The sequence below is a fragment of the Anolis sagrei genome, chromosome 13, assembly GCF_037176765.1.
Source record: "Anolis sagrei isolate rAnoSag1 chromosome 13, rAnoSag1.mat, whole genome shotgun sequence".
Taxonomy (NCBI): Eukaryota; Metazoa; Chordata; class Lepidosauria; order Squamata; family Dactyloidae; genus Anolis; species Anolis sagrei.
The window spans coordinates 1,451,786-1,467,936 of NC_090033.1; the positions used below are offsets into that span (position 1 = coordinate 1,451,786).

General features: G+C 47.4%; 1 protein-coding gene across 1 annotated transcript in view; it reads left to right on the forward strand.

Moving 5' to 3' along the window:
• CFAP74 (cilia and flagella associated protein 74) overlaps positions 1-16,151 on the forward strand; it is a 124,811-nt gene that overhangs the window by 51,853 nt on the left and 56,807 nt on the right. The window contains exons 15-17 of the mRNA XM_067472951.1: positions 1,352-1,441; positions 4,027-4,200; positions 10,979-11,138. Coding sequence (XP_067329052.1) covers positions 1,352-1,441; positions 4,027-4,200; positions 10,979-11,138 — 424 coding nt within the window. The remainder of the gene's footprint in view (positions 1-1,351; positions 1,442-4,026; positions 4,201-10,978; positions 11,139-16,151) is intronic.

Consider the following 16,151-nt stretch of genomic DNA (forward strand, 5'->3'; position numbering starts at 1 on the left):
GTAGGTGAACTACAATTCCCAAACTCAAGGTCAATGCCCATCAAACCCTTCTAGTGTTTTCTGTTGGTCATGGGAGTCCTGTGTACCACATTTGGTTCAATTCCATCATTGGTGGGGTTCAGAATGCTCTTTGATTATAGATGTACTATAAATCAAAGCAACTACAACTCCCAAATGACAAAATCCATTTGTTTTAGTGATGGTCACTCCTTGGGTTAGTAGGTGTCTTGTGTCCAAATTTTGCAGCAATTCATCCAGTGGTTTTTGAGTTATGTTAACCCCACAAACGAACATTACATTTTTATTTATATAGATTATATAGATATTATATTGTTTCTTGTATTTTATTAATTTTTGCTTTATATTTTACTGCTGTATTCCTATGTTGTATATTTGTATTGCTGTATTGTTGGGATTGGCCTCACGTAAGCCACCCCGAGTCCCCTTGAAGAGATGGTGGCAGGGTATATATAAAGTATTATTATTATTAGTAGTAGTAGTAGTAGTAGTAGTAGTAATATGGGAAACTGCCCCTTTCCAGATCAGACTATTCATCCATGCGACTCTGTATTATCTAGACAAGCAATATCAGTAAGAGCACAAACAAACCAATACATACTAAAACCGATCAATTCGTACTTTAAAACTGCCGGATGAACAATCATCTGAGTCGTCCAGCTGGAAAAGGTTGGTCTTCACTCCTGCTTTAAACTCTGGAAGTGCTTCCAGATGATGAATGTCCTTTGGCAGGTCATTTCAACAATTTGGAGGCAGTCAAAGAAAGTGACCTCTGGATCATCGTTGTCAGCTTAATTTTAGCTGAGTGAAGTAAGTGGCCTCCATTGGACTTAAGTATGGGAGAAGCCAATCCCACTGTTACCAGCCAACATTTTGTACCTTGTGTTGTCAAAGGCTTTCATGGCCAGAATCACTGGGTTGCTGTGAGTTTTCCGGGCTGTCTGGTCATGTTCCAGAAGCATTCTCTCCTGACGTTTCGCCTACATCTATGGCAGGCATCCTCAGAGGTTGAGGGGTCTGTTGGAAACTAGGCAAGTGTAATCATTTAAAAGAATAACTGTAATAATAATAATAATAATAATAATAATAGAGTAAAATAATGGAAATGTAATAATAACAATCTATATAAATATGTAATGTTCGTTTTTGGGATTAGCATAACTCAAAAAGCACGGCACGAACTGACACCAAATTTGGACACAAGACACCTATCAGGCCAACAAGTGACCATCACTCATGAAAACACTGAAAAACACAGCAAAGGGGACTTAAAAAGCCATTGCCTTTTTTGTTGACAAATGAAAGAGATTTTATGAGCACTTTTCTCTTTCAGATAAACGAAGACCTTGAAGGAGAAGTGACATTCTTATCTCAGATTGGTTCCTTTTCAGTCCCACTGAAATGTTCAACCAAGAAGTGTGTGGTAGGTTCAGGGCCTTGAAGTAGGCGACGTCTGTGTGTTTTTCAGCATGTGGAAATGCATTTAAATGTATTAGCAGCGAAGAGAAAGAAATGTGTATGTTTCTTTTTTCTCTCTTTGCCGTAATAACTCCTACAGTAATGTACTAAATAACCTATACTGGCTAGGCTGTATGTTTGAGTTTAAAACTCATCTAACATTTGCATTTTTGCCCTGTTACTAGGTGGATGGATTCAGCTGCTTTGGGGGACCTTCTACTCTGACACTTTATTATTATTGTTATTATTATTATTATTAATATTATTATTTGAACCACAACAAGATGAGTCCACAGCAGACACTCTGCTGGCTGTTGAATTGGATCACACATCGGACCCTTCCCAAGTGTATTATTATTATTATTATTATTATTATTATTATTATTATTATTATTATTTGAACCACAACAAGATGAGTCCACAGCAGACACTCTGCTGGCTGTTGTATTGGATCACACATCGGACCCTTCCCAAGTCTAGGACTGTGTTGTTGTTGTTATTATTATTATTTGAAATTCAACAAGATGAGTCCACAGCAGACACTCTGCTGGCTGTTGTATTGAATTACACGTCAGACACTTCCCAAGTGTCTATTATTATTATTATTATTATTATTATTATTATTATTATTATTTGACCCACAACAAGATGAGTCCACAGCAGACACTCTGCTGGCTGTTGTATTGGATCACACCTCGGACCCTTCCTAAGTGTCTAGGACTGTGTGATGTATCGGCAAATAATGCGTGCAGATCCCAGTAAGATGGCCTTCTGCAGCTGGCAGATGGTAATCTTGTCAGTGCCAATTGTGTTTAAGTGCAGGCCAAGTTCTTTAGGCACTGCACCCAATGTGCCGATCACTACTGGGACCACCTTGACTGGCTTGTGCCAGAGTCATTGTCGTCATCATCATTATTGCTTAGGTACCCAGCAGTGCCTGGGTTAGGCCTGTTGGGTATCCAACATTGCCCAGGTTATTTGAAAAAAGTCATTTAATTTGTTTTAAGCCTGTTCCATATTTGTTTCAATATATCTAGGCCATTCGGCCTAGTCTGCTATCAATATGTGGACGACACCCAACTCCTTTTGCGTTTGGAGCCTGGAGCAACGTCTATTCCAGACAATTTCACCTTATGCCTGGAGGCTCTGTCGAACTGGCTACGTGCTAGTAGACTGAAGGTGAACCCGACGAAGACTGAGATTCTCTGGCATGGCCACTTGATTGGTCTGACCCATTTGCTACCCACCTTCGATGGTGCTGCCCTATCTCCTTCACCTACCGTTAAGAGCTTGGGTGTCGTTTTGGATTGGCAGCTGACAATGGAAGCTCAGGTGGCTGCTGCCAGCAAACAGGCCTTTTTCCATCTACAACAAGCGAGGCAACTGGCACCCTACCTATCTGATGAGGCTCTGGCAACAGTCATCCATGCCACGGTCACGTCTAGGCTAGACTATTGCAACGCCCTGTATGTTGGCCTTCCGATGTCTATGACCTGAAAGCTCCGTATTGTTCAGAATGCGGCAGGCGGGCTACTCACAAGAACACCCATGAAATGCCATATAACACCAATGTTGGGGCATTTGCATTGGCTTCCAACTGATTACCGTGGTCTATATAAGATGCTAGTTCTGACCTTTAAAATTCTTTACGGCCAGGGTCTATCGTACCTTAGGGACTGCCTCTCATTCTCCCATCATCGGAGGTCGCAACGACCAGCCCAATGCGACTTACTTTATATACCGGGTCCTAGAGAAGTGCCCTTCGAAAGGACCAGACGCAGAGCTTTTTCTCTTTCTGCCCCTGCCTTGTGGAATTCCTTGCCGCCCTATATGATAAGTAATTCAATGATGATGATGATGATGATGATTTATTAATTTTACAAAATGCATAAGGTTATGGGAGAACTATAACTCACATCATACCAGGTTGACTCCCTGAAACTCCACCACCACAAGTTTGTTGTGGTGGGCAGGTTTGCTCTCTAGATGCATAATCAGTGGGGTCCGTGTTGTCTCTGGTAGTAGGATGAACTACAGCTCCCACCATGGTGAGTCAGTCCCCTCAAACCATTCCAGTAGGTTCACTTGCTCATGGGGGTTCTGTGTGCCAAGTCAGGTCCAGATCCATCATTGGTGGTGGTCACAGTTTCTCTGGATATAGGTGAACTACAACTCCCAGAAAGGAGAATTAGTTCCCCTCAAACTCCCCAAGTATTCAAATTTGGTTGTATTGGGTATTTGTGCCAAGTTTGGTCCAGTGAATGAAAATGCATCCTGCATATCAGATATTTGCATTACGATTCATAACAGGAGCAAAATTACAGCTATGAAGTAGCAACGAAAATAATTGTATTGTTGGGGGTCACCACAACAACATGAGGAACTGTATTAAGGGGTTGCGGCATTAGGAAGGGTTGAGAAACACCACTCTATGGCATTGCCTTTGGAATTGGCTTGACTCTAATATTCCTTTTGTTCAAAAGGGAAAGGGTTTGTTTAACGAATGATACAGATACACACATGAATGCCGCTCGTATTTTTTTTCCCCAGCTCGCACTAGATAAAGAGCTCATTGACTTTGGCGCTCATGTGGTGGGAGAGACAATTTCACGCACCATCACCTTGACAAACTCTGGCGCCTTGGGAACACGCTTCCGGCTCCGCAAATCAGCCGACCCCGATGCCCTGCACACTGCGGCCGCCCGGTCGTCCTCAGAGAGAATGGTGAGCCTGCGCCAATTTCTTGAGGGGGACTTGGATGCTCAAACGGCACAGAGCAAGCCGATCTGAAAACAGCCATCGGTTGTCTGTAGGTGTTGTTTCCCTGGGGATGGCCAACCAATTCCCTTCCATCTGCTTCAGTGAAAGAAGAAGACTTTTCATGACACTGTTGTGCTTCGCTGTCTGTTCAGGATTGCCAAAAAATTGCCATTGGATCAAATAGGAGTCGTTTCGGGCTCCCATTGATTTCTCATTCATACTGTTGAGAGATTTGGGTGGACATATCTTACTTTTCCAGTGGTAGCAATGCTGTGTTTGTTGGTTGTTTCTGCTGGGAGACATTTATTTTGGAGTTTTGGGTCGAGGGAATGGGTTGAAAGAAGAGTAATGGCAACTGGGCAGCCTGCATGTGACAGTCGAGAATTATTTTTTGCTAGACTCAGACAACATCAGCATTTTATTGGGGGGGAAATTGCTTGCTGACATTGTAGTTATGAGAGAAAAGAAAACTTTCATATCCTATGGCTGCTCTTATCACAGACTGGGGGCACTTCCAGACAGCACTAAATTAGGGGCAAAAAATCCTGGAACTTCAGAAGAGGTCCACATACCTCTTGGTCCCAGGATTTCTGCCTCCGTTGTCCAGACTTTGTTGTTGAGCAATTTACAATGGCTGTGGATAGACCCAAGCCATTGTGGTGAGAAAGAGAGGCCAATATTACAGAATAAATCTCACCAAGTTGAAGAGAAAACCACCAAGATTGGTGTAACCAGGTGAGCGGGCCCTCTGGTTTGAAGGTGGTGTTGTTGAACGCCAGATCTGTCAACGGAAAAACAACTTGGATCCAGGATTTAATCCTGGAGGAGCGGGCAGATCTGGCGTGCATCACGGAGACCTGGCTGGATGAAGCGGGGGGCGTAAACCTCTCCCAGCTTTGTCCTCCAGGTTTCTCCGTGCAACACCAACCAAGAGCCGGAGGACGGGGAGGCGAGGTCGCAGTGGTCTATAGAGATTCCATCCATCTGACCAGGAGCCCCATCCCGCAGACCACAAATTTCGAATGCGTCCACCTGAGGGTGGGTGACCGGGACAGAATAGGGATTCTTGTAGTGTACCGTCCACCTCGCTGCACTACAGTCTCCCTGCCTGAGCTAGCGGGGGTGGTCTCGAGCCTGGTGGTGGAGTCCCAACGGCTTCTTGTGCTGGGGGACTTCAACATCCATGCCGAGGCGACCCTCTCAGGAGCGGCTCAGGACTTCATGTCTGCCATGGCAACCATGGGGCTGTCCCAACAAATAACTGGCCCCACCCACTGTGCTGGACACACATTGGACTTGGTTTTCTGCCAGGGATGGGAGCAAGGTGGCGGTGTGGAGGAGTTGTCCATCTCTCCGTTGCCATGGACCGACCACTCCCTGATCAGATTTAGGCTCACTGCGCCCCCCAACCTCCGCAAAGGTGGAGGACCCATTAAGATGGTCCGCCCCAGGAGGCTTATGGATCCGAACGGATTCCTGATGGCTCTTGGGGATTTTCCCGCCACCTCGGTAGGTGACCATGTCGAGGCCCTGGTCGCTCTCTGGAATGGGGAGATGACCAGGGCAATTGACAGGATCGCTCCGGAACGTCCCCTCTCAAGTAACCGAGCTAAACCAGCTCCTTGGTTCACTGAGGAGCTGGCAGCGATGAAGCGAAGGAAGAGGGAACTAGAGAGCGTGTGGCGCTCGGACCCAAGCGAGCCAAATCGAGCACGGTTTGTGTCCTTCTTAAGGGCATATGCCGCGGCAATAAAAGCCGCAAAGAAAACTTTCTTTGCGGCCACTATTGCGTCTGCAAAAAACCGTCCGGCGGAGTTGTTTTGGATTGTCAGAGGCCTTTTAACTCCCCCTACCTCAGGTGGGAGCCCTGACAACTCGGACACGCGCTGTGAAGCATTTGCTCGGTTCTTTGCAGACAAAGTCGCTTTGATCCGTTCTGGGCTGGACGCCACATTAAATGCAGTCTCTGTGGATGTGACACAAGCACCTGCTTGTCCTATTTTGATGGATTCTTTTCAGTTTGTGAAACCCGAGGATGTGGACAAGATACTTGGAGGAATGAGGCCTACCACGTCCATCCTAGACCCCTGCCCATCCTGGCTTCTGAAAGAGGCCAGGGGGGATTGGCTGAGTGGGTAACGGTGGTGGTTAATGCCTCCCTTCGGGAAGGCACGATTCCAGCGAGCCTAAAACAGGCTATTATAAAGCCGCTGTTGAAGAAACCATCACTGGACCCCACTAAATTTGACAACTTTCGGCCTGTTTCCAATCTTCCCTTCTTGGGCAAAGTCATGGAAAGCGTGGTGGCCTCACAACTCCAGGTATTCTTGAGAGACACGGATTATCTGGATCCGGCACAGTCTGGCTTCAGACCGGGACATGGTACCGAGACGGTCTTGGTCGCCTTAGTGGATGATCTCCGCCGGGAGCTAGACAGGGGGAGTGTGTCCCTGTTGGTGCTTCTGGACCTCTCAGCGGCCTTCGATACCGTCGACCACGGTATCCTTCTGGGGCGCCTTGCAGAGATGGGTCTTGGGGGCACCGCCTTGCGGTGGCTCCAGTCATTTCTGGAGGGTCGTACCCAGAAGGTGTTATTGGGGGACTCCTGTTCAACACCACAGCCTTTGACCTGTGGTGTTCCTCAGGGTTCCATACTGTCCCCCATGCTGTTTAACATCTACATGAAGCCGCTGGGTGAGATCATCCGGAGTTTCGGGGTGCGGTGTCACCTGTACGCAGATGACGTCCAACTCTGTCACTCCTTCCCACCTGCTACTAAGGAGGCTGTCGAAGTCCTGAACCGGTGCCTGGCCGCTGTGACGGTCTGGATGAGGGCAAACAAACTGAAATTAAATCCAGACAAGACAGAGGTACTCCTGGTCAGTCGCAAGGCCGAACAGGGTATAGGGTTACAGCCTGTGCTGGACGGGGTCGCACTCCCCTTGAAGGCGCAGGTTCGCAGCTTGGGTGTGACCCTGGACTCATCGCTGAGCCTGGATCCCCAGGTTTCGGCGGTGACCAGGGGAGCATTTGCACAGCTTCGGCTCGTGCGCCAGCTGCGCCCGTATCTTGGGAAGTCTGACTTGGCCACGGTGGTACACGCTTTGGTCACATCCCGCCTCGACTACTGCAACGCTCTCTACGTGGGGCTGCCCTTGAAGACGGCCCGGAAGCTCCAGCTAGTCCAGCGCGCGGCAGCCATGTTGTTAACCGGAGCAGAACGCAGGGAGCGCACAACGCCCTTGCTGTCCCAGCTCCACTGGCTGCCGATTAGCTACCGGGCCCAATTCAAGGTGCTGGTGCTAACCTACAAAGCCCTAAACGGTTCCGGCCCAAAATACCTTGAGTACCGCATCTCGGCCTATCAGCCCACGAGGACCTTGAGATCATCCGGGGAGGCCCTTCTCTCGGTCCCGCCTGCCTCACAGGCACGCTTGACGGGGACTAGAGAGCGGGCCTTCTCGGTGGTGGCCCCCCGGCTATGGAACTCCCTCCCTGTTGAAATTAGACAGGCGCCCTCCCTCATTGCCTTCCGTAAGGGCCTGAAAACCTGGCTCTTCGAAAAGGCCTTCAATTAAGTGCTATGTTCTTGGAATGACCACCGGAATGGACTAAGACGACGAGACTGATTATGACCCAAACAAGACGAAGCGGATTTTTAGTTTAATTAGCTGTGTGTTAGTAAGATGTGTGTTATGATCCTGATTTACTGTAACTGTTGTCTTCATGTTCTGTGTTCTGTACACCGCCACGAGTCGCCTTCGGGCTGAGAGTGGCGGTTAACAAATGCAAATAATAATAAATAATAAAAATAATATTTCATTCCAGCTGGAAAGGATGACGATTGCAGTAATCTGCCAACAAAATTGACATGCCCACTGGGCAAAAAAATACAATATTTATAGCCTTCAGATTCAAACGTTCCCATGCCCTCCCCCCCCCCCCCCCCGAATCTGGCTTTGTTATGATTGGCTGTGATGTCAGGAAGCCCACAGGAGAGCCAATGGTGGCCTGAGCCCTGCTTTAGCCACTCAGCCAATGAGGGGGAAAGGTGGCAGGCAACAGGGAAACAAATGAAGAAATGTCTAGTTGTCAGGGTTAGGGTGACCAGTGTTTGCCAAACGACCCAACAATAGCTTAAGCTCTCAAATCAGATCAGAGTTATTGTTTTAGTCCTTTGAATCATCATTTTCTGTCTAGCCCCCAAAGGGCTAGATCCTTTGTCTTATAGTGCTGGGATATGGAGTTCATAGATGAAGTTTGAGGTTGGTTTCGGCCGGTTGGGATTGACACAATTGGAAAGGCTGTGGTGAAATGTCTGGTTCCTCGCAGATAGGAAGACACCCTTTGTGTTGGGTGACTAATCCTTTCAGGCCAGATGGCCTGGCTTTTGCCCTCCAAGGTCTGGCCTGATAAGAGCCATTTGTTCTTATTGTCCATGCAAGTGAGCTTGATGAAACCTTTGTCTAGGGATTTAGAAATTGGGAAAAGCTTCCTGGAGCCATAGGGTGCTGGTTTCATGAAAAGGTGGCTTTTCCTTCATTTTTCATATAAATATATAGAAACACTCACATATAATGATATAGGGAAGGGGAACATGCAAGGAATTCATAAGGCATAGATCATGCAAAGGCAAAGGGGAACCATGGCAGCCTTCCATCCCTCCAAAGTTCATCAAAACTCCATAAAGATTGGTGAAAAATATATGAATTCATAGGGTTTTGGCAAGAGGGTTCCCAAGAGTTCCAAAGTCCTTTAAAAGTTGATTAAAGTTCGATAAGGTTTATGAAAGTGGGGAAATGTTCATAAGAGTTGGGCCATAGGGCCATAGAAGAAGCCGTAGGTTCCCACAAGAGGGAGAGATAGGGGATTATGGGATCATTCCCGCCTGGTATCCTTGGCAAAGCTATGAATTCCCTGATATTGACCTGAAGCCACAGGTCCGCAGTTTGGGTGTCCTCCTGGATTCTTCGCTTACACTTGAGGCTCAGGTGTCGGCGGTATCCGGGAGGGCCTTTGCACAACTGAGACTTGTGCGCCAGCTGCGACCGTACCTCGTGAAGGCGGATCTGGCCGGGGTGGTCCACGCCTTGGTCACCTCTAGAATGGACTACTGCAATGCGCTTTACGTGGGGCTGCCCTTGAAGACGGCTCGGAAACTACAATTGGTCCAGCGGGCAGCAGCCAGGATGCTAACTGGAGCTCACTATCAAGAGAGGTCAACCCTCTTGTTCAAGGAGCTCCACTGGCTGCCATTTATTTTCCGAGCCCAATTCAAGGTGCAGGTGCTCACCTACAAAGCCCTGAACGGTTTGGGACCACCCTACCTGCGTGACCGCATTTCCATCTACGAACCCACACGCTCGCTCCGGTCATCTGGGGAGGCCCTGCTCGTGATCCCACCTACGTCGCAAGCGCGCTTGGTGGGGACGCGAGACAGGGCCTTCTCTGTGGCGGCCCCCCGACTTTGGAATGCCCTTCCAAAAGAGCTTCGTCAGGCCCCTACTCTGGCAGTTTTCAGAAGGAACCTAAAAACTTGGCTGTTCCGATGTGCCTTCGCAGATTAGGAATCCCCATCCCAAGTCCTAGATGCACTTTAGCACAACTAATGTTGCTGCACACCGCACTTTAATCCTACGTTCCTCCTGCCATCTCAGCACTTTTAACCCTGTACCCCATTGCGCTGGCCGAACCAGTTTTAATAGTGTCTTGATGTATTGTCATTGTGGTTATTTTGCTTAATTGTTTGATTTGCTTTGTTTATTGCTGTGTTATGTTTTCTATTGTATTGTGTTTTGTGGCTTCGGCCCGTGTAAGCCGCATCGAGTCCTTCGGGAGATGCTAGCGGCGTACAAATAAAGTTAATAATAATAATAATAATAATATATTTTATAGAGTCCTGGGGGGAGGGGTCACCTCCAATCTCAGTTTCTGGCACACAAGCAAAGTTTTTGCCTTCTACTCAAGTGCTAGCTTCTTTTTAGGAACCGACCAATCGGGAACAAACATTTAAAACTCGGGAACAAACCCAGATTTTAAAAAATCATTGATTGCTGGGACATACAGACTGTTGCAACTCAGGGTAGTTTTCCCTTTGCTCCCAAACACCACCACACCAAAGCTGTAGATTTGGTATTTTATTGAAGAAAAGGCAAAGTCAAAACATAGTATGAGAAATGCAAAGTTCCAAAAAGGCTTAAATGCCAAGACACAGTTCCCAAGATCCAAAGGCAAAAACATGAAACATAATCCTTTAAGCAATGGTCAAACAATAGTCCATGAAAAACAGTTGAACACAAGAACCCAAAATCCCAGACTCAGGAAGCCAGAAGCGTGCTGCTTAAGGCCAAGGTTAATCCATAGAAGTTTGCATGGAAAGAGCCACGTTGAACTGACAACACCTGTGTGTCAGTGAGAAGGCTAAATACCCTTTGCAGACATGAAGGCATTGCGATGACCTTTGGCACACTTGACTTCTCGCTTGCTTGCCAAGTAAGAGCTTCTCCGGACCCTTAATTGCAGACGATCTTGCCTGATCATTAATTCGTTATCTTCAAGGCTCTCTAACCCCTTATCTTCTTGGTCCAGCAGCTGGACCGGATCACCATAAGGAGGCAAAGCCATCTCCAACAGGCCGTGTGGGAATTCACTCTCGTTATTCTCACTGACAATTTTTCCCTCCTGAGAACTGACTTGCTGTTTCCCCTATAAGCAAAATATGTCCTATCCATCTTTTATTTAGGTCTTCACCCTTATCATTGAAAGAACGGGCAGTGATAAAGGCAGCAACTATAGCCTGGGGGGCTCCATTGCGGACAAAGAATCCGCTTCTCTTTCCCATTCCGAAGAGATTATCCAGCAGAGCGCTCCCTCGGAGAAGCTGATCCCAACGTACAGCAATGGTATGGCCTGGCTTTAAGATACGTTATGCATTACTTTGTGAAATAGTATAGTCTCTCCCCCCCCCCCCCTCAAATCCTTGTGGAATTAGAGTTCAGTGATGATTTGCTTCTCAAAGAAGGAAGTTCTCAGCTCCTATGCCATAATATATATGTGAAAAATTATAAATTTTCTATTGTTACACCAGTAAGCTGTATTTCTGGCATTGGAGAGGGATTGGCTGGTGACTGCTGGGAGAGCACTTTGGTTTTCTCAATGTTTAATGGGAGGCCGAGCTTATCTCTTGTCTGTTTGAGGCAAGTGTGAAAAAGTAGGGGAATTCCAGACACCTCCCAACAAAGGATTCCCCCTCAGGCAGCAACCAGCCAGGCTTTTATTTCGAACATTTTTACCCCGCCCTTCTCAACCCCTAGGGGGACTCAGGGCTTTGAAGCTGCAAGGCCATTAAATACAAATCAAGGTGGCCAATTACAACATTGACATGTGCCTCCAACAGACAAGAGTTCTTTCTCCCATCCTGGACATTATTCCACAGATAAATAAAGCCCAGTTGCCTAGTTTCCAACAGACCTCACAACTTCCGAAGATGCCTGCCGTAGATATGGGTGAAACGTCAGGAGAGAATGCTTCTGGAACATGGCCATACAACTCGGAAAATTCACAATAACCCATCAATTAGCAACTTCATTTCAGAAATAAAATCTCTCAAACCTCTGGATTTTTCTCCGGGCTACATTCTTCTCCTCTCCTCACGCAATCTGAAAGCCCACCTTCAAAAGAAAGAACCATACGACACATTTATTTTTATAACCGGCAATTTCACGAAGGGAGTGCCACAAAGGCAAATTGCTAAGAATGATTTCCTCCCCGCCTCCTTTTTGGCTTTCAAAGTCTGCATTTGTTTGGCAGAAGGTGAGGCGAGAATGGAGCGATTTGACAAGGAAATCTTGGTTTGCATGTATGTTGCCCTGCCCAGTGCGGTTTTGAAACAAAGCCTTCTATATTTTGAGCCTTTTTCACTTTGAATAATTTTTGTATAAGAAAGAAATATATGAAATGTTGTATGTGAATATGCAATGCATATGAATCCTGTCAATACTTGCTTGGGAAGAAATTTCAATTCTCTGAAGCTTTAGGGAATGCTTCAAAATCTCCATAAAAGTATCTCCAGAAGCACAAACTTTGTTCATCTCTAGCACCATCTTGTTCTACTTCATAGGAAATCTGCTACAAAACAGGAGCTTTTTTGTTGAGTTGCAGGGTCAGAGAAGTGGATGGCAAAAACAGAAGAACGGCCTGCCTCAGGGCAGCATGCTTGTTCCATCCATGTTTAACATTTACACAAGTGACCAGCCACTGCCAGAAGAAACAGAGAGTTTCATCTATGCTGATGATCGTGCCATCACCGCTCAAGCAGGGAGCTTTGAAATGGTTGAACAGAAGCTCTCTGAAACTTTAGGTGCTCTTGCCGCCTATTACAGTGAAAATCAACTGATTCCCAAGCCATCTAAAACAAAGACATGTGCTTCTCATCTTAAGAACAGACAAGCACCTCGAGCTCTGAGGATTACCTGGGAAGGAATCCCACTGGAGCATTGCAGCACACCCAAATACTTGGGATTCAGTCTGGACTGTGCTTTGACTTGACTATCTGCTTGGCTATCAAGCAAAACATGGGTGCTAGAAAGAATATCGTATGAAAGCTGACTGGCACAACCTGGGGGTCACAACCAGACACAGTGAAGACATCTACCCTTGTGCTTTGCTACTCAGCTGCTGAATACGCATGCCCAGTGTGGAATACATATCACCACATTATAACAGTGGATGTGGCTCTTAATGAGACATGCCGCATTATCACAGGATGTCTATGCCCAACACCGCTGGAGAAATTATACTGTTTAGCCGGTATTGCACCACCTGACATCTGTTGGGAAATAGTGGCCTGTAATGAAAGGACCAAGGCAGTGACTTCTCCGGCCCATCCTCTGTTCAGATATCGGCCAGCAAGTCAACAACTGTAATCAAATAATAGCTTCCTAAGATCGATGGAGACACATCTATAGAGCTTTTGACATGACCTTCTGGCAAACAAACTAGTCCAATTTAGGCTAGGCAAAATTATGGTTAGGTGGATCTGTAATTGGTTAAGTGGAGGAACCCAGAGGGTGAATCTCCACAAAGCTTCCTCCTCTTCTCCCTGGAAAGAAGTGACGAGCAGAGTGCCATCAGCAGGGTTCCTTCCTGGGCCTGGTCCTGTTCAACATCTTTATTAATGACTTAGATGAAGGGTTAGAAGGCAGGATCATCAAGTTTGCAGATGGGACCAAATTGGGAGGGAGAGCCAATACTCCCGAGGACAGGAGCAGAATTCAAAACAATCTTGACAGATTAGAGAGATGGGCCAAAAATAACAAAATGAAGTTCAAACGGGACAAATGGAAGATACTCCACTTAGGCAGAAAAAATGAAATGCAAAGAGACCGAATGGGGAACGATGCCTGGCTTTGAGAGCAGGACATGTGAAAAAGATCTTGGGGTCCTCGTGGACAGGAAGGCAAACATGAGCCAGCAACGTAATGTGGCAGCAAAAAAAAGCCAATGGGATTTTGGCCTGCATCAAGAGGAGCATCATGTCTAGATCTAGGGAAGTCCTGCTCCCCATGCTCTATTCCGCCTTGGTTAGACCACACTTGGAATATTGTGTCCAATTCTGGGCACCACAATTCAAGAGAGATATTGACAAGCTGGAATGTGTCCAGGGGAGGACGACTAAAATGATCAAGGGTCTGGAGAACAAGCCCTATGAGGAGCGGCTTAAGGAGCTGGGCATGTTTTGCCTGAAGAAGAGAAGGATGAGGGGAGACAGGAGAGCCATGTATGGATACATGAGAGGAAGTCATAGGGAGGAGGGAGCAAGCTTGTTTTCTGCTGCCCTAGAGATTAGGACACAATGGAGCAATGGCTTCAAACTACAAGAAAGGAGATTCCATCTGAATATCAGGAAGAACTTCCTGACTGTAAGAGCTGTTCAGCAGTGGAACTCTCTGCCCCGGAGTGTGGTGGAGGCTCCTTCTTTGGAAGCTTTTAAACAGAGGCTAGATGGCCATCTGTCGGGGGTGCTTTGAATGCAAGTTTCCTACTTATTTATTTATTTATTTATTTAGTACACTTGTATACCGCTAATATCTCAGCCTAAAACGGCGACTCATTGCGGTTTACAACATTTAAAAACAACAATAATTCCGATTAAAAATATAAAACACATACATATACAATACACAGTATTGGGCCACCAATACAGACCAATGCATCTCTTAGTTAAAATCATAATCCAATTTCGTTGTCTGTGATTGTCAGTCCTTGATCCAAAAACTTCATCGCATCGGATTAGCCGAATGCTTGCTCAAACATCCATGTTTTCAGTTGTTTCCGAAATGCCATCAGCGAGGTGGCTGATCTTATCTCTATAGAGAGGGCATTCCAAAGCTGCGGGGCCACCACAGAAAAGGCCCTGTCTCTCGTTCCCGCGAGCCGCACCTGTGAAGCAGGCGGGATGGAGAGAAGGGCCTCTCCCAAAGATCTTAGGGTCCTGGTGGGCTGATAGGCCAAGATACGTTCGGATAGATATGTAGGGCCAGAACCGTTTAGGGCTTTAAAGGCCAAAGCCAGCACTTTGAATTGGGTCCGGTAGCTAATCGGTAGCCAGTGGAGCTGGTACAGCAGAGGAGTTGTATGCTCCCTGCGCCCAGCTCCTGTTAATACCATGGCTGCCGCCCGTTGGACTAGTTGGAGCTTCCGGGCCGTCTTCAAAGGCAACCCCACGTAGAGAGCGTTGCAGTAGTCAAGGCGGGATGTAACCAGAGTGTGGACTACCGTGGCCAAGTCAGACTTCCCAAGGTACGGTCGCAGTTGGCGCACGAGTCTTAACTGTGCGAATGCTCCCCTGGTCACCGCCGAAACCTGGGGTTCCAGGCTCAGCGATGAGTCCAGGGTCACACCCAAACTGTGAACCTGTGTCTTCAGGGGGAGTGCGACCCCGTCTAACACAGGCTGTAACCCTATACCCTGTTCGGCCTTGCGACTGACCAGGAGTACCTCTGTCTTGTCTGGATTCAATTTCAATTTGTTCGCCCCCATCCAGACCGTCACAGCGGCCCAGCACCGGTTCAGGACCTCGACAGCCTCCTTAGTAGCAGGTGGGAAGGAGTGACAGAGTTGGACGTCATCTGCGTACAGATGACACCGCACCCCGAAACTCCGGATGATCTCGCCCAGCGGCTTCATGTAGATGTTAAACAGCATGGGGGACAGGATAGAACCCTGAGGAACCCCACAAAACAAAGGTTGTGGGGTAGAACAGGAGTCCCCCAGTAACACCTTCTGAGACCGGCCCTCGAGGAATGACCGGAGCCACTGCAGAGCAGTACCTCCGAGACCCATTCCCGCGAGGCGTCCCAGAAGGATACCGTGGTCGACGGTATCGAAGGCCGCTGAGAGGTCGAGCAGCACCAACAGGGACACACTCCCCCTGTCGAGCTCCCGACGCAGATCATCCACTAAGGCGACCAAGGCTGTCTCGGTACCATGCCCCGGCCTAAAGCCAGACTGTGCCGGATCCAGATAATCCGTGTCTACCAAGAATGCCTGGAGTTGTGAGGCCACCACACGTTCCATGACTTTGCCCAAAAAGGGGAGATTGGAAACAGGCCGATAGTTAACCAATTGAGTGGGGTCCAGTGATGGTTTCTTCAACAGCGGTTTTATCTTGGGAGAATGGGGTTGGACTGGATGGCCCAGGAGGTCTCTTCCAACTCTATGATCGTATGGCTTGCAGGAACACTTCAGAAGGGACAGAGTCCCAAAGTGAGAGTCCCAAAGTGGCAGACTAAAACCTGAAACCTCAATCTGTGGCTGATACCAGATGGGAGACTCCCTCCCAGGCACATTGAAAACTGGGCTACCTGGTGTGTGTGCAGAACAGATTGGCATTGTGAAATGGGGAAATTACTCAT